We start from the raw sequence: 19,618 nt of genomic DNA, 5'->3' as shown, positions 1-19,618 counted from the left end.
TTTTACTAATATTTGTATTTTTTTAACGTCTTCACAGCTCTGATGTTTAAAGTTCTGACCAGATTGACCTGAACTTTTGAAAACGACTTGGTAGAAGCGTCTCTGCTTCTATCTTTTACTAAAATACTTCGATTTTTGAATCAATTAAAACTTGTTGAATTTTGGATTTCTTAGCTGACAAATGACTCTTCTCCGTTTTTTTTATTTTTACAATTTTCTTTAATTCAGTGCTTTTATTGGCACTAATAAAAACTGAAGTGGTACAATGGCAGACATTTAAAAACCATTTGTTTACAGCCTGCTGATGCTTGCCAACACTCAATAAATGAACCAGTAGGGACAGAAATGCTGTTGTAAAGCGTTTAGTAACCATTCTTTGTCATTTTCTCTCCTAGTATGTTTGCCTGATCTCTACTAAAACACAAAACTGATACTGGGTCAGAACAACAGTCAGGATGTCAGATGAAAATTGTGTTTTTGGTGTTTTTAACATGTTCTCATGGCATTTTTCTGACGATAGAAGACATAAATAATAAAAATTAAGCTTAAAATTTAATTTCTGAGCTTTTCTTTGATCAAATTGTTGTGAAGCAGGAAAAAAATCCATTGAAAAAGCTTATGTGGGACGTAAAAAAACACAGGGTGGGGCCACAAGCTCTAAGCAACAGGGAGGGTAAAGGGGGCAGGGTTGCCCTCCCCCTATTGTCCCTCCCACAATTCAAGAGGCAAGTTTTTGATGAACTCCTGTTCTGCAAAAACTATGTCCAAGAAAACAACGCCAGTTTCGTAATATTGGTCAAAAACAGCATCATCATAATTAAAAGACCACTGCTTTTATAATGGCTCAAAAGATGATTGGACTAGGACTTTAAGTTTCTTGTGATTAAAAAATTAAAAGCTGTTTGAAACCCTTATTTGTCTTCATAATTGACAGATGGAAAGGTGAGAAAAGCATCAGAGAATTTCACCTGAAGTTGTGCATGAACTGCTTGAACTTGTCGGTGCGTCTGGACAGCGGGACAATGATGTTGATGAGGACGTTGGCCGTGTCCACCCTCTCGTTTTTGACCTTTATCAGGGGTCCAAAAGGCCGGAAGAGCGTCAGACGCTTGAATTCACTGGTCGACTCGCCTCTGAAGGTCAGCTCATACAACGACCCTTTGTCCTTCTCTGTGCGAGTGATACCTAAAAGGTAAGGCACACAGTTAAAAATATATACCGATCAAAAAGATCTCTCCCCAATGGGAAACATCCTGGAAAGTGAAGAAAATGAAAATCTGAGTGCAGTTTTGCTGCACATTAAACAGTTTTCAAATCAAGTTCTAGTTTCTTTGTCATCCCTTGTCACTGGGAGTTTACTTTTCTCGTCGTCTCCAGGGTAACACTACTGTTTAAACCCTTGAGAGATTCACAAGTCAATCATCCCTTTTAGTTTAAAATCCTAAAAAAAAAAGCTAAGATGTTAACAAAAATGATCTCTAATTAGATTTTGCTTCAATATTATTCGCATTTCTAATATTAACTCTTAAAATGACCCTTTTTTTGTGGAAAAGAAAAAGGAGCCACATGAGAAATCCTCTGCTTAACAGCCATTACTACCCCAGACTCCCAGACTGAGAGGCTACATTTGTTGTCCAGACTCATTTTTTTTTTTAATCCGGGCCTTACGTCAACATCTTTCCCAAGAGACAATCTATTTTCCAGTTGCTTTGCCATCGCTGACAGACTCAGTCGCCAGCTGATTTCAGGAAAACCAACGGGCAAAGAGAAACAGTAAAGAGGGGAACTTAGAAAGTGAGAGTGGAGAAATGAGAAGCAAATAGAGAAGAGGAGAAAGGAAGAGAGGCATGTGATTGTCAGAGCCGACAGCCGGATAAGACAAAATCACAATTAGCTAAAAATCATACTTCAAAATAAAATAATCTCAAAGTCATGCAGTGGCATATTCATACTTTTTTGATAATAAACGGCAACACTGTTGTAAGTGTGGTTCTGTGGTTTTTTTGGTCATAATTAATGGTGATCTAAAAAAAGAAAGAATGGAGGAGAAACACAGGGGGTTTATGTGAGCAAAGATTAGCAGCTCTGTCGCAGCCTGAATTAAAGCCTTCTTGTTAAAATGACCAACTTCCTGTGATGGAAGGCTCCTTTTCCCAAAGGGGCACAACAAGCTTTCATTTACTAAATATGTTGAACAAGGCTAAACGCTTTCACTTCGTGTCTGCCTCTTTTTCTGAGGACCTCTCTGAGTGTTTGTGTGCAGTTTCAACTCCTCGACTGTCGCTAAAAGGCGATGGCGTTGTCATCTCCACTGCTTCCGTTAAAAGCTTCTCATTTAAGGTTAAACATAAACAGATGTCTGTGAGGGAGAATGAAGCTGGATTCCAGCTAAGGAAATGTACACAAAGATGTATGCACAGACTCAACACATCCGGTATTTGAGACTTTTTGGTTCATTCCTTCCAAACCAGGAGCTCTGGCTGGCCTTTAAAAACATCCACCTGCTCGCGTGCTGAAAACAGTGATTTTTCAAACACTCCACATTTGAAGAGATGCTCTGCAGAGAACAGCAGGGAGCAGCTGCTGTCATTTCCTGACATTCTGATCGGAGATAAACAGCAAGCTTTGAGGATTTCCTGTTTGTCATTTCACACAAACACAAATGTAAGTCCTTCCCAGTGGATTAAAAAAAAACTTTAAACCAAATTTACACACAAAAAAAACATTTAAAAAGGCAAAGAGAACACAGTGTGTTTTGTCTTTTATAGTATAATAAACTCAACTTACTAAGGTGCTACCTTATTTTTTAAAAATCTATTTAAAGTCCCACTCCTATCATCTTTTGATCTATTTTAAAAGCGTTACCAGTGGTCTTTTAATAATGATTATGCTGTTTTTAGCCAAAATTGTGGGTGGGGCCATTGGCACAGAGCAACCCCACCCCTCCTTCCCCTCCTTGTTACTGAGAGCGCTCTGCTTACACGCTCTCTTGCTAGCCTAACATTACTGGTGCAACAGAAATGGCGAGCAACATTTGAGCAATCCTTGAGCCAGATATCAGCTTGGATGAGGAAAACAAAGACGTACATGGATCTAATCAGAATGGAGTGGAGCAGGGAGCTTGTGTCATCGTATCTTTTACAAAACAAATATGATCTTTTTCAAATTCACAATGATTTCTATACATAAATATGAGGAAATGCAGTTTTAAGCTGTATTTTCTTAATATATGTCCTACATCATTTGAAAAAAGCCATAAGAACATGCTAAAACACCATTTTTGTCATACAGCTTTTTTAATTATTTCCTGCAAAATCTGCCCTGAAACCAGCCCATAATTTTGTATAAATAATGCATTATTGAGTAGTGCTGCTGCTAAAGTGTCAAAAGACTCTGCATGAATTAAATGAAAAGAGGCCTCTTATATCTTCTGAGAAACTGGTTGATAGTTTGAGGGTTTTGGAAGTTCAGACAGTCTTTGAGTTCATTTTATGTCAAAGCTTCGTGAAACATTTCCAGAAGCGGTTCCACATTTTGTTTTGTTTTTTAAAAAGAGAGAATTCTGACTTTAACACAGTCAGGGAAGATAATCCTGAAAGTAAATTTAATCTCGTGGTGGGTGAAACAGAGTTCTTACCTTCTATGAAGTCGGACGGCGTGTAGACTTTGCTAGTTTCACGTTTTCCTGCTGCATCCCTGCTGTCCTGTGGCGATGGGGGGGTGTTGAGACTGCGCAGAGCCACCTCCATCACCTCCCCCAGGTCATCCCTTTTGTCCTTCCGCACAGGCTTCTCCTCGGGGTGACGGGTGAGCCCCATCTCCAGTTGGTACATCTTTTGCAAGGTGAAGCTCTCAAAAGGCACCACTGCATATTCGCTGGGGAATCTGGTGCCTGACAGGACTTCAGCCTTTGCCAGTTGGCTCCTCAAAAACTCCTGGAGGTCAGACTGATGGCTTTTAACCCCCTGAACGTCTCCATGGCCCCCTCCCTGTGATTCAGTACCTGACTCCTTCCTCGCTGCTGGACCCCCAGTGTCTCTTTTGAGGCTGTCCTGCACCTTTTTCAGCTGCTCGCTGCGTTCTTGCAAATCTTCTTTCAGCTGAGCTATCTGCTTCTTTAAGGAGGAGATGTAGAGGCGGTGCTGCTCCTCTCGCTCTTGCAGGAGCACCTGGTAAGAGTGGGCTCCCGGTGGGCTTTGGGCAGGCGCCCGAGCTCCCCCTATCTCCCCAGTCCCCCCTCCGATGATTAACCCTAACTTGGCGTGGTTTGATCCGGCGTGGGGTAACACATGAGTCAGCGGGGGGTTGTCGGAATGTGGAGGGCTACATGTCATGACATAAAGAAGGGACAGGGAGCAGCAGAGAAGCACCAGCAAACCCCCGACACGGGACACCCAGGTTAGCAGTCCTCGCCTTAACATTTCCACATGCAGCATCAAATCTCGCACTCAAGGAAAAATCATGTGACTTCACACACTCCAGGCTCATTGAAAAGAGTCCAAATCTGATTATGTTCCATCATCCACAGAGGGGGGGCGGGCTGCCTTTTAGCGTGAGGTCATATTTTTAGGAATCGCGTACGCTTCCTGAAAGTGTAACTGCTTTGGTCATGTAGATAAAAGGCCAAGATGTGGTTTAAATGCAACGTTTCGCTTGATCCGTTTAGTCTCATGGCTTGCTTAAGGACTTAGTCGTCTGGACATCATTCATGACTCAATTGTGAATCTTTTGTTTGAAATTCCCCTGACGGTCCAAGCCTGTCTGCATTTTCCACAGTGTTCTCGTAAGAACTGCCACATGGGTCTGAGAGAAGCTGGTTGATGGAAAAAATCAGCATTTCGGGGAGGAAACAAGTCTTCTCGGTCAGCGTGGGGGTTTCAGGTCGTTTCTGTAAAAGAAGAAGAGGACAGAACAAAGACAGAGAGGTTTATTATTAAATACATGTTCATTCTTCACAGCCAAACATTAAAATGCAGCAAATCTGAATCCTGCTGGGATGCTTTGACACGTTGGTTTTAGGGAGGACTGCCTTGGCTAAATTCAGCTTTGTGAGTTACTGAGAAAGTACTGTGCTCCAGCTGAGAAGTGGAAATTATGTTCTTTGGTTTTACAAGCTGGGACAGATAAGTGGCATCTATTCATGGATTTTTGAATACTTACCTGCTGTGCTCATTACGGTTGAAAACAATTAATGGAGACTAAAGATTTACAAAGGGAGTCATTCAATTCTTCTAAAAAAAAAACACATTTATCTTCTTGCAACAAAAATACTTTTTTAAATACTATAGATATTTTCCTTGTAGCTTTTAGCCACACCGTGGTGCCCGATTGGGCTAGCGTTGAATTTTTATTTATCTGTAAAAATAGTATTTTGATTGATTCAGGCATTTTTGACACATTTCTTGTACATTTAAATGCTGCAATTAAAGGCATAACAAACAGATTTTGTCATAAATCTACGGAGTATAGATTCTAGATATTCCATATGGTAAGTACACACTGGTTAAGTGTACTTGGAGATGTGAAGGAGAGGTTTCTGTCTGAATACATACGCATATTTTTGTTGGACGCTGTGTGGTGTTTGAGTTGCTGCTTGCATCTGTAAATGTATCTCTGTGCATCAGTCTCAGACTCTTTGGACTCCACACACAGTCCACTCTTTGACACAACAACCTGAAGCCGGGGCAAATGAAAGGATTAGTCTGTGGCCCGAGTGAATGCCGAACTGTGCTTGAATACATGGCTGCACCGGGAGAAACAGGGCACCTCTCCAGCAGGACCTCCACTGCTGATTCAGGCTTGTTTGAGAAGGTTCCCATGGAGAACTGGGTGAGTCGCAAGGAGGAGTGGAACATTCTCTATTAAGATCGAATTATTCATCTTTAAAAACTCTGAAAAATATGCAAAGACATTTTTGGAAACCTAATTAGCAATGTTGTTTAGTTAGCAATAATAATTGATTTTATATACAACCATTTTTTTCTTCAATTAAATCACTTTGTTGACTTGTGATTTCACAACTGTTTTCATCAGCTGTGCACGCAGATAAAGGCACATTTTATCAACTTGCCTATCCAATTATCATTATCCTATTCTATTTTACTTTTTAATATTCTCAGGCTTCTAGCATGTTTTTAGCTTTTAAGTGTGTTATAATGTTCACTCCTTATGATGAACAATCCCAAAGGGGTATTTTGATCTGTTCACACATTTTTGGGTATTCCTCTAAAAACCTGAGCTCTGAGCACCAGCTCCTCCCAATCCATGAAAACGAGCGGGTTCTCACGTTGTGATGTAGACCAGTGAGGAACCGCCCCTTCCAGGAGGAGTCTGAACTGCCAGGCCAACACACACACACTTTCTCTGGGGAGATAGCGGTGATCGGCTAAAACGCTTTCTTTTTATATGAACAATATGCACATCGATCTTTGCAAAAATTTGGATGTTGTTTATTTTCGTGGGCGAAACGCAGACACGCTGCTGAGGCAGACTCTAGGTTGACGTGATGAGATGAGCGGGACCCACACGGAGCGTGAACCGGTGTCTCAGAGAACGAGTCGTCTTACTCTGGGTAGAAAAATTGCTGCGAAAATAAACTCAAATTTTATTTAAAAAATCATTCTTTAGTGTGCCGGAGGTAATATATTATCATACATGGATATAGTTTGCTCTAAAAGGCTTAAGAAAAGTGTGATATTGGCCCTTTATGTCATTTTTATATCCCAATTTTTTCCGAATGAACTTTTTTCTTATGTGAGAAAAATATTTGGATATTAAAAACTAAACACAAAGCAGCAACCACATTTGTCAATATTATGTCAGCAAGACAATAAACCAATAACTTCCACTATAATAAAGAACACAGTATTTGCGGGCATCAGACTGGTAAAAGGGAGCTGCTGTTAAAACCCAAACTGCAAAGCATTTCACAGAAACAATAGCAGCATAAATCAGCCGGAGTGAAGCAATCATTCCTTTATGGGAGGAAACAGAAAAAACAGATATGCTGCCAGAAAGGGAGTTTGTGCGCGATCGAGATTTACGAGCAAAGACTTTGCAGTCAAACCACCGAGTCTCACAGAAATGAATGAGTTGATTCAGCTCCACTTACTCAACTTCCCATGAGGACAGGCATGGCTGCAATGCAAGAACACTGGCAGCTAAATCATCGAGTTCTATTGGTGGGGCTTGCCTGAACAGGCGTTTGTAGTTTCCTGTTGCCATTGCTGTCTAACTGTATCTCCCCAATAAGCCTAACAGTATTTATCCAAAACTCAGGCTGTCAGAAACATGAAATTTTATGTGAGAATGTCACAATATTACGCTGAAAGTAGTAAACAACATTCAAGCAGAACTTAAAATCCCACTCCGATCATCTTGTGATCTATTTTAACCTATAAGAACCCAGACCCATTCTTTCTAAATAAAATAAAATAAAATTATGTGTATTTTACCACACACCAAGTGGACCACAGAACCCATTTCTGATATTTTTCCTTTACACCGATGTCACAGTGAAACAAAATTTTGAGCTTAATTTTCTTCATAAATGTCCTCCATCATGGGGAAAATGCCACAACAACATGTTAAAAACACCATTTTAAAAATGCAGTTTTCATCTGAGTGGGTCTTTAAAATAGTTAGACAGGTTAGTTTTTATTAATTCTGATGTATTTAAATGTCCGTTTTGTGATGAATAATAGGTATAAAGATTAATCCTTTTCCTTAACATTTATGTTTTTGATTCAGTAACAATTGTTCGTTATTTTGAATTTCCTTTTACAAGTGTGGAATTATAAAAGGGCAAATGACATCAATGTAGGTATGGATGGTTTTCAAAATACCAACCCATCAACATATCATTGCCTTTGTTATAAAAAAGATGACAAAAATAAAGCAAAAAAGTAAGGGACCACTCTAAAATTAAAAATATGCATTGAAGTCAGAAAGTTTTTATTTACTGTTGTCTTCCAAGTGCTCTCTAGGAATGAATCAGGTATCACAGGATTGCTGTTGTGCTACTAAAACCTGTGGTGTTTTTCTGTGTTTTCTCTAACTCTCCATGTGAAGTGGAACTCTGCACTGCTTTAAAACTCCTCATCACAAGCCTACACAACACAATTTACCGACGAGCTTAACAGCTCAGCAGACTGACATTTGCATTTGGAAGCACCTGGGCTGAACTTTTACAGAAGCAGACAGGAGCTCCACATTTAATTATATTAATAAAGAAGCTTTTGTCAGGAGCGGATCTTGTTTTTAAAGGGAAAATCTTAAACGCTACACATATAAGCGTTTAAAATCCCACTGCTGTACATTTGGATGGATAACAATAGCATAAAGTGTTGCAATAGGCTTTAACAGAACACACAATTTGTGGATAAGTGATAATTCATACTTACAAAAGTTAGGAGGTTTGATGTTATCATGTTAAGTTTTATAAAAGCTAAAAACTAGACAAACCAACCAACGACAGTGTGAGATAAGCAGAAACAAAACATTGATAGATTTTGGAATTAAAAATGAGAAATATTGGATGTTTAGGACAGTTATTATCATTTCCTGTTACTGTTAGCCATTACTGCTAGAAGCGTTTTGGGATGTGGGAGGGGCCAACCGCAGTCCCAACAGCTTCTTGAAAACTCTGAACGCAATAATAACTTCATGTCAAAGCTTACAAAAGGTTTACAAAGTACAAACTTGCTGCTAAATGGAAACAAAACCTTAACAGTTAGAATAAAATACATTCAGGTGAACTAAAAAAAACTGTAATTTTAAGATAATCTTTTATCTAGAACACATCCAGGACATTTATGTTGTAATTTTTACACCATATCACTGCCTATTTCAACAGCAACAAAACCCACAGTGAATCTGGCATTAAATCCACCACAACGGTTCCTCTTTTCTTTGTGAAGCAGTGAGCTCTCTAAACACCACCTTATAACTGTTTCGTTGCGTTTGTTAGCTTCAAAAGAGACGGAATATACATCAGAGACCCCGCGATCCTGCACCCAAAGTCATAAATCCATCATCTCTGTGTATTCGGGTTTGTCTTTTTCACCACAGCAGTAACACAGAGAATACATTTCCTCCACTTCCTGGGATGCCATAACTGATAAATGTGTTTGCTCCCCTTATCACATTTTCATTTTCACAAAGCAGGAAATAGAAACACAGATGCAGTGATGAGAGTGCCAGAAGATAGGAGGGAGATATGAAATAAATAATCCTGCTGTTTTTCAGTAAAAGTTACATTTATTGTTTGGTCACCAGAAATGTTTCTGGACTAAACGCTTTCCTGTGCAGTTTGCTTCTTTTGAAAGTGTAACACACCTTTCCTTAAAAATGTGATTTCATTCATATTTGCAGCTCAAATATCTGTTCTATCCTTCAATACAACACCTTTCGGAAAGTGTTGAACAACAAGGCCGCATTTTTGTATTTTTTAACCTTCATTTAGGTCAACTGAGAACCAATTTTTATTAACAACGATGACCTGGACCTATGAAGTATGCACTAGGAAAACTCCACAAAGATAAAAGCCCAGCTGGGATTTGAACCAAGACCTTCTTACTTTGAGGCAGCATTTCACTGACTGAAACTCTTACAAGTCCACCAGCGGCGCTCTATAGTGACGGTAACACAGATGCTGCAGATGTCGCACTAAGGTGACGGGGGATATTTGTTTGTGTGTTCTTCGCTGAGCAGCGGCCCATGAACGCCCAAGGCATCTGAGAATCAACCCTGTGACCTTTTCAAATGTGGCATCTCATTCTGCCATGAAGAGCACAAAGCCTTTGTTCCTCTGTTGGTTTTTAAAACATCCAAGAACTAAAACTAAAAAGCACCAAATGTGTTCAACATTTGATCTTTTTCACCATTTTTGCATTGGAAAATGTGAGAAAAACACATCAAATATCAATTTTTTAGCTTTAACCAAGTTGGAGCTGTTTGGTCTTTCGCATTTTTAATCATAATTTTCTATGTGGACGGAACAGCTAATTCCCTTTTTGAAATTGTTTTCTCTCCAGAGCTCCCATTTGTATCTTTTGGTCACCTAAGGGTGACTCAAAGGTCTATGTATGTTTTAGAAGAATCTGCAAAAGTTATATTTTGGATTTCCTTGGAACGGACGTTGTTTTGTCAGCCACACCTAGATTCCTAATAGGTTCATTTTATGTTGTATCGTTTCGTTGAATTTAATGCAATTCATAAAATACATTTTCACAATATTCTGGTCAAAAATGTACAAGCAACAGGGGAATCCCTCTTCTGCAAATTTTCCACACTAACGTAAACGTACAACGTCTAAAACCAAATTTGTTACTAAGTAGCTTCCTAAGGATGCCCGACGTGTTAGGAGGCAAAAGATCAAAATCCGAAGGGGATTTTGATCTTTAATTTTTTATTTAATTTTTCCTGGAGCTAAAGGGGAGATTTATTTTGTTGAAAATTCAAGATGGCCCCCTCTTCCCAAGGTTAAAGGTCAACAAAACTTTGGCTGTGGTTGTAGACTTAAACAGGCAGCATGTGTGTGAAATTTCATGACGATCACTAAAACAAAAGTTTTCTTTTCCCATATTGTAGAAAAAAGTGAAAACCGATAGATCCTGTGGCCATCCCATAATAGTTTTAAAACTGCCTTTGGATAACCCCGACACGTGTCTTTTGGTTGCGTCAGTGGATCTTGAAATGAGACGCTTCGTCCCTATTCTTTTTTCATTTTATTTACCGTATTTCGCCCGCTGTAATGTCATCTTTTTATTGTTTTTATTTTCTTTTAGGGGGTGGGTCATTCAACATTTTTAAAACTTCACTTTCATCAGTGTGTGCACGTTTTGTTAAGTTTATTAGCATGAGCAGGGAGGGAAAACCTTCACTCAAAAGTGCAGTAAGAGAGAAGAATTGCAATGAATATTTATTCTGTGAAGTCAGTGGCTGCTAAGGACCAGAATAATGTCATACTGTCCCTTTTTTTCTAGCTTTCTTAATGACATACTGAGCTAAAGAGATATTTCCTGAACATTTTCTGTTTACTTGCTACATTTTTCTTGTGCATTGTGGACATAATTTGTTTAATTTTTATTACTGTAATTCGAAATTAGTTTGTGCAAAAGCAAAACTAACATTTCCAGGGCCTGACATTTCACGTCTTGCTATAGATTTTTTATTCAAGCAACTATGATGACTAAAACAGGAAACTTCTTAGGTTACACGCAAATGAATGTATGTAACTTCAGTTGAACCGGAATTTCAACTATGATTGAAACGCAAAACTGTTCTAATGTCTTTTGTGAAATAACATTTTCGGCCTGCCACATATTTTTACGGCGGAAATGTACACTTATCTTTATGTTAGGGAGCCCATCCTTCGGAGAACACCCACCTTCTTTATGTTCATTACAAACAGCCCAATAAACCACAGCATGATGGATGTTTGCTTTACCGCACTGAAATTTATGTCTGCCACATTTCCCTCCTGCTGGAATTTTTTTTACATTCTTCCCAGTAAAGGATGTTCATGTGTTTGTGTGCATCCTGGTGTCAGAGGCAGTGAGGACTTCTTCCTTAGAGCGCTGCTCTGCTTGAACACGCTTCCCCGCCCAGTTATCCCCACTATAAAAGTGATACGTTTCCTCCGAAGGGGGGAAGGAGCAGATTAATTAAAATAAAATTTAAAAACGAGCAAAATGAGCTCGGTTCAACCGTCAGCTGCCCACGGATCACTGGAGGGGAGCTATTATGCGGACAGATGAGATACACGGCGCAGGCAGAGAGTGGGGAGATGAGAAGTCAGCGAGTGCGCACGTGGGAGGGAAGGGAGGCAGGAGCGAGGCTCCTTTTGATGTCTCCTGTCCCCTCAGGTGGTTCTCTCTCATTCATTAGAGGCCGGTTTCCCCTGATACTTCCTCTGAACGTGCCATCTGGTAAGCCCTTAAAAACAAATTCTTAACTTCACGTCAAGTGAGGGCGGCTAACGTAAGATAAGATAGATACATTTGAAGAAAGTTGAAAGATAAGGGGGAAAAATTGATTAATCCACATGGATTCATTTACAAGAAAATGTTTTTCCTGTGTTTTTATTGACCTCGAAAGACATTCTGTATCCTCAGTTATTTAAAAAAACCGTGCTTCTTGGTCTTTTTAACACCTGTTTGTGGCATTTTTCTCATGATGGAGAAAATATATACAGTAAATTAAGCTTAAAATGGAATTTCCATTGCATTTCTTTTAAAATTGTTGTGAATCAGGAACAGACGGGGGGGGAAAAAACAGTTTGAAGAATTTTAGTTTTGTGACGCAGAAAATCAAATAGGCGGTCCCTACTCTGCTCAATCACCGGCATTGACTTGTAAGCGACTAGAATCATGTACTGCTGGGGGTGTGAGGGCCTGTAAGCTAGCAGGAGGGGGTGTAAACAGAGATCTCTCAGTAACAGGGGGGAAGGGGTGGTGGGGTTGCTCTGCACCAACGGTCCCGCCAACAACTCAGAGGCAAATTTCTAATGAGCTACTGCCGCTCTGCAGAAACAATCTTAGAAAATGACACAGGTTTTATTTTTTTATTAAGAACGGCATATTCATAATTAAAAGACCACTGGAGACACTTTTACAATGGATCAAAAGCTGATCGGAGTGGGTCTTTAATTTCCATATTGTACGACATTATTATAATTTAAATCATTTAAAATAAAAGAGCTAAACTTAATCTGAAAAATTGACGTTGCAGATGAATTTGAGTTTTTAAAAGATGTAGACATGTAAGTGTCTATTTTTAGCTCAGTGACAATGTTTGCACAGTTGATAAAACATAAATGAGTAAAAATAACTCCTTTGTGTCCTTTCTGTCACTCAAATTACCCAACATGACAGTTAGAAATGGTGCAATCAGACTGGTTTTCCAGAACTGTTACCTGTTTTTAACTGTTGTAACTTGTCTATTTGGCAGTTTGAATAAAGTTGTACGTCAGGCAAAACAGGGTGAAGCAGCGGCAAAAATCTGTGATCAGTTGAAACGTGTGCATTTGTGGTTCAAACTAATCCTGTGAGTTAAGCAGAAACCTGCTGCACCGGTCAGCGCCCTGTTGCCGTCCCACACTCTGGCAGCAGCAGCCAACAGAGAAAAGGCTTGCAGAAGATGTACTTTTCAATGTAATGCAGCTCGATAGTATGCAATGTTAAGGTAATAAAATGACAAACCAACGCCATCTAGTCATCCATCTCCAAACGTGCTTGGTCCCTTTTAGGGCCCCTAGGTTGCTGGAGCCTATTCCAGCAGCTGTTGGGCAAAGGCAGGGGGACACTCTGGACAGGTCGGAGTGCCACACTATCACACGTTCACACCGAGGCCCAATTTAGAGTCACCAGTCAACATGTGTTTTGACTGTGGGAAGAAGTCAGTGTCTGGAGAAAACCCACACATGCTCAAAAAGAACCTCCAAACTCCACAAAGAAGGTTTTAGCTGGGAATAAAATCAAGGCCTTCTCACTGTACGTGGAGAGTGCCCAAATGTGCCCGACAAAGCAACGATGGAGTGTTTGAATTTTCCAATTTGTAGCATTTTTGTTTTAACCCCTAACTTTCCATTTTTACTGAAAACATTTGTATTTGCACTCCTCAAACATAAAAGGTAAAAAAAAATCTGTAATACCCTTTTTTGCATTTGAATCTCTATGAAGTTTTTCTCATAGATAGCAGCGCCGGATTTTCCATTTGAGGCTCCTTGTTAAACACAAAAAGCTGTAACCGGGTCAGTTCATCAATTGACCACTAGGGGGCTCTGTATTCTAGCGAGTGAGTTCCTATTGCCCTGAAAACAAATGGCACAAACTAAGAAAATAAATAAGAAATAAACACACTTAAACTCTGGTGTCAAACCCCTTTTTTTTGCTTTTGTTACTAAATTTAATATCAATGAAAACTGCATTTGAAATTTTTGGAAAGTTCAACACTTTGCATTTTTATTGACAAGATATAATCAAGCCCCCTAGGTGTGGATGTGCTGTTTGTCTCTGTAGCTAGGATAGGCTCCAGCAACTCCATGACCCCAAAATGATTAAGCAGGCTTAGAAAGAGGATGGATGGTGGAACATATTATCAAATCTTCAGCTCTAAAATTGTTTCTGTGGGAATGTTCCAGCAACAGTCAAGACCTTTTGTTCAACCTACTTGCTAACTGGGTGAGCGCCAAGTTGATAAAAAACGTAAGATTATTATTATAAACAAATAACTAAGCAAAATATGGACAGGGTTTCATTACATGCTTTTTCCACAACTTCTATAACCATTAGTTTCATTACATGGCTGAATTGTGTTAAATAACGTCGGCTTCACCTCACAGGGCCTCAGACATATAGAAATGGCTGTTTTATTTTTCCCATTTTTTCCACTGTTTTAGACTTAAATCTAAACAAATTTCCCCATTTTTGAAAGGAAGTTCAAGAACCAGCTTAATTGGGTTTTATTTTGCAGATGTACACACACAAGTGCTTTTGTTAATTTGTTATTTATGATTCTTCTTCCTCTTTCGGCTTCTGCCATCAGGGGTCGCCACAGCGAAACAACCTCTATCTCGAGGATGAGTTGCATGGTTAACTTGGCAATGTTTTATGCCGGATGCCCTTCCTGACGCAACCCTCTCAATTCATCCGGGCTTGGGACCGGCACAGAAGCAGAGAAGGGAACGTTAAGTATTATTTATGATTAAATCCTGCAAATCCAAAGAAGCATTTTGTTGCAAAAGTATCACCCATGAACATTTATTGTCACATTTTATTGTCAAGTTAATGGGAAAAAGTAAGTCAAAAATATCTAATAAAAATGTGTTGATGACCATTGATAAACAACAGAAAAGCTGAAAATGATGAATGAAAATAATCAGGTATCTTCCTCAATAGCTGCGTTTTAATGACGTTGTAATTTATCAGGAAAATTCCCTAAAATATGATTTTTTTTCACCTGCCTCATGAATCGGTCAGCGGCACTAATTGGATCTGATTTCTCTGTGCAGAAAAGACTACACGGTTTGCCAACATGTAAACATTGATTTGAGCCTGTGATGAATTAAAAAGACAATTTGTGGAAAGTAAAAATTGACCTGTGTTGTAGATCAATTACATAAACTACAGGCAGCATCTGGATAAACACGCAGTGGAAGCAGGGGATGAGTGACGATGAAAACAATGAAAATCCATGTCTGACAGCGTGGAGCTGCATCTCTGCATAAGTCTGAGGCACCATGATCGCATGAGTGCACCGTTTCTGACATCTGTTAACTTCAGCCAACGATCTGCAAACACCACCATCATGTATGATCGCCGAAACCTGTCCCTGTCTGTTCTGTCAACTGTCAAACCAGACTGCCACAGCAGCGTTAGCAGAACAGCAGCTTTTCCAAAGTCACAATGGATTTTAATAAGTGTTCCTGAGCCACCCCCCATCTCTGAAGTTGATAGCTGACACTGGTTTACGTAAGTGAAACTGTCAGGAGCCCCTAAAGGCAACACAACCCAGTGTGCAAACTGATTATATCTCCATTTGTCTTAATGGAGTTCAACAAACTGGGATCATTTAAACAGGCACGCGGCAAGCAGAATTTCATCAGCGGTGATTAGTCAATTCGCTGCAGGGATGTCACGCCGGCACCACTCAAACGCCACCATGTCCTGTCTGATGCTGTGATGGTATCTGCGAAACATGAGAAGGCATGCAGCCTGCACGGCCACAGAAAGTGAGAATGCACACATTCCCAGGCAAACGCATATTCAGGGCACTTCCACAAAACAAAACAGGTCTCAAATGGGGCAGCTTGATCTTGAGGGCAAAGGAAGCACATGTATGTCACAACATGTTACATCACCAGTTTCACATGCATGTATTGTAATTTTCCCCCTTTGGCTGCATCACTCTTATCTGCTCAAAATAACCCAAAACAGCCCATAATCTCCTGTTCCGTTCAGCCGGAGAGGGGAAAACAACTCAGCCAAACATTTCAGGGTGCTAGGTGCTTGTTAGTGAGAGCATTAGGCAGGATTAGAGCAGAAAACCTTCAGCGCTCCCAGAATGCTGTCAGTGTGCATAGGGGCGCGCGTGCATGTGATTGTGGATGTTTAAAAACTCACATTCATGTAAAAACTGAGTTTAAAAAAACTATTACTTGGCTCCCTTTGCCAGAAATGGTTGCCTTTTATGCACAATTGGATTTAAATTTCAAGCAACATAAAGCTTTATGCCTGATATGAAATTTACAATTTCAAGTTGCAATAAAAAAAAGGATGATAATATTTTTGTTTGTTTTTTCTTCATTTAAACTATATCTTTTGTTAATCTAATTTATCACGTCTTTTGCTACATAAAGTATATGTCCTGCAAGAGTAAAACTAAAGTGATAATCTTTTAAACCATCACCTTTTATAGGCTATTCTAGTCATTTGTTGAATTTAAACACCGGAAAACGTGACAGTTTAGATCACCTTTCGTCACGGAAGCCGTTGGCGCCATCCTCCCGGAGTGAAGGTTTGGATGCCGTCCTTGTCTCGGTGCTCCGCGTGCGTCTAACGCCGATTCCAGCGGACTCCGAGAAGCCGGTAGGAGCTCTGGAGCGTTTCTGAGGTGGAGCGTTGTGAAGCAGCTGTGGAACTCCAACGACCGGAAATGAGAATGCTTTCAAAATAAAACTACTGGAATTCACAAATTCATTCATTCATTCATTCCTTGGGATTTTCATTCTGTCATTGATCCATTCATATTCACATTCATCCAGCCATCCCTTATCTATCTATCGATCGATCGATATCGATCTATCTATCTATCTATCTATCTATCTATCTATCTATCTATCTATCTATCTATCTATCTATCTATCTATCTATCTATCTATCTATCTATCTATCTATCTATCTATCTATCTATCTATCTATCTATCTATCTATCCATCCATCGAATTGGTTTTCTTAAATTTTTTGTACTAAAGATACAAATCACGCTTTATAACCCTCTAACAGTTGTATATTTAATGAGGTTTACTCAGAATTCAAGATCAGAACAGAAAAATGCTTTACTCTGATGTCAACTGGGATTGTGTGTTGTTGCTATGGTGAGCTTTCTTGGCAACTTGTTAAAAGATGATACAAGTTGCTACAATGGCCCAATTAACATGCCTAATTTGTTTAAATGGGACTCAAACATAATCACAAAATCTCTATTTCTGACAAGGAACAAAAACATGCATCAAACTAGCGTCTTATTTTAAAGGACTCCTGCAGAAGTCTGCCTGATCCACGATAAAGCAGCTTGATGGAAGGCGCTCTCCATGTAGGTCTGTCAATCCGCCCAGCTGTCTGCTGCCCTCCCTGTTCTCACATAAAGACAGCCTTGTTGGTTGACTCACTCAAGACACCGTTACAGCAGAAAGAAACACTGCCACCTTTCATTTGTAAAGGCTAACAAGAAGTCGAAATGTAAAGGTGAAATCCAAATCTAAAGTGTTTCTTCAATTAAGCTCCAAGCTCAAGGGAAGATTTTTACAGTTTTTCTCAGTCGCTTTAGTACAATTCTCAGATCAGAATTGAAGTTTGCAAATATGTGTGTGCATTTCTCAAAACAATTTGTACAAACAGCAAAACACTGTGGATTTCTTGCAAAAGCCTATAACTTGCTCAAAATCTTTAGTTCATCTCTCAAAACGAAGTCTTTATGTCATTGAACATGTCGGTGTCATCAGAATGTTAAGTCCTTGTGTCGTCGTCTACGAACAAGACGGTCAAATTACTTAGTCATGTTGTCAATATAACTGTGTACTTTAGAGGGAGGTTCTGATGTAAACTATGGCTAAACTTTTGATGACAATTACAGTTTTTCTCAGTCGCTTTGGTACAATTCTCAGATCAGAATGAAATTCCCCAAACTATTTGTTCAATCTTCACATCATGATGTCACTTGTGCACATCATATAAGCAGTTTATCACTTTTTTGAACAAGTTGCAGTTGCTTTGGTACATCCATGCAAATGATTATGTACAATTCTCTGCTCTTTGCTACATTATCAATTGTTTATGTCATGTTGATCAAAATGTATTATATAGTTCACTGTAATAGTTATAGTTCACTATGGTTATAGTAACTGCAATAGTCTTAGTCCTCAAAACACCTAGTCATTAGTTCATCGTATAAGTCATTAACTGCAAAATGGTTGACCAAGTTGTCATAATGTGACAAACATATTTGGCTGCATTGCAAGAGAGGATATTCGCTGATGTGGATGAGAATTTGTGGCCTAACATACAGGAACGACAAGAGGTGTAGGAAGACCACACGAATTCCTACTGCACTGCCTGTACTGTTGTATACAGAATATTGTCCTATCTTTTTTTTCCCTTTGTGTTACTGTTTGCAGTGGGGTTTTTTTCTATGTTGGTATGACATGGTCTGTCAACAAATTACAATATGAACAATAAAAGTGTAAATGTGAATTGCTGATTAACATCACAAAGATGCTACTAACGTGCTTTTTCTTTCCCCACTGAGTGGGACAAGTCTGGCATTATAATTTGAAAATATGTATGTAGAATGAGTTCAAAAAGCACCTTCACATCCAGCATTTCAACTTTTCTTGTGGTTCTCACCTTCAAATGATACTTTTAACATTATACGATAGAATTTTTAATGATTTTTAGTGTTTTATCTTATAATGAAAATCCAATTTGTTTGTTTAGCCGGGATGTTTAATCACTGGCAAAAAACAAACTTACTGAAGGTACAAAAGTACATGTTTTCCTGTGTGCTTTTACAAAGTTAAAAGTGTTGACTGATGATGCAGATTCCCAAAGTTTTCCTCTATCATCATACAAAAAAAGGATCTTATCTTGAAAGAAAACATTAAGATGTTTGGTGCATTCAAGAGGAGAATGGAGAAAGATATGACTGGCAATGCCTGGGATGCATGATAATCTATGTCTCACTCATAATCTCTGAATATTTATACACATCCAGGTTTTTATGTGTGGTCCACCATTTAACCTGAATGCCTAAAGGCAGTGTAAATAATTGAAGAATAATGGAGGAGGATACCAATATTTTACTAAGTCTCACTGGGCTCTAAAAATCCATCTACTTTTAAGTGTTGCAAAACACATGGGTGTGGCAGAAATCAGAGTTTCTGCAACTGCTTGGTCAATAAACTAAATCAAAATGTGACTTTTTTTAGAAGACATATTTTTAAGTCTCATTTAAAATATGATCGAGGAACAAACTCTCTGTCTGCTTTGAAAAATCATCCATTCATCTTTGGTTTGTCCGCGATGGCCAGATCTGGCAATACAAAGCTATGACAGAAAAGCACAGAAGTGGAACTCTCATGATATGGAGCTTAGTGAGCATGTGTATGTTTATGAACAGCATTCAGACATGATGGAACAGGAGCATGAGAGTGAGATGTCCAGCGTGATGCTCCTGAAAAACTGTCAGTGATGCACAGAAACTAGATTGCAAAATATGTTGGAAAAGATCCACTTATAGACAACCCTGTGACTTCCTGTAAATACATTAAAACACTGGCTGGCAACTTGACAACAAGCCTGATTGAGCTTGTCAGAAAAGGAATTTACCTTTATGAAAA

The 19,618-nt window shown here is 39.2% G+C and overlaps 1 protein-coding gene across 1 annotated transcript in view; it reads right to left on the bottom strand.

Moving 5' to 3' along the window:
• csgalnact1a (chondroitin sulfate N-acetylgalactosaminyltransferase 1a) overlaps positions 1 to 16,648 on the bottom strand; it is a 31,890-nt gene extending 15,242 nt beyond the window's left edge. The window contains exons 1-3 of the mRNA XM_011481587.4: positions 16,476 to 16,648; positions 3,638 to 4,888; positions 969 to 1,185 (exon numbers count right to left, since the gene is read on the bottom strand). Coding sequence (XP_011479889.1) covers positions 969 to 1,185; positions 3,638 to 4,436 — 1,016 coding nt within the window. The 5' untranslated portion in view covers positions 4,437 to 4,888; positions 16,476 to 16,648. The remainder of the gene's footprint in view (positions 1 to 968; positions 1,186 to 3,637; positions 4,889 to 16,475) is intronic.
• Positions 16,649 to 19,618: the final 2,970 nt, after the last annotated feature.

The sequence above is a fragment of the Oryzias latipes genome, chromosome 12 (genome assembly GCF_053564925.1).
Source record: "Oryzias latipes strain Hd-rR chromosome 12, Olatipes_Hd-rR_3.1".
Lineage (NCBI taxonomy): Eukaryota > Metazoa > Chordata > Actinopteri > Beloniformes > Adrianichthyidae > Oryzias > Oryzias latipes.
The sequence above is the reverse complement of the archived record's forward strand: the minus strand, read 5'-3'. Positions and strand labels throughout refer to the sequence as shown.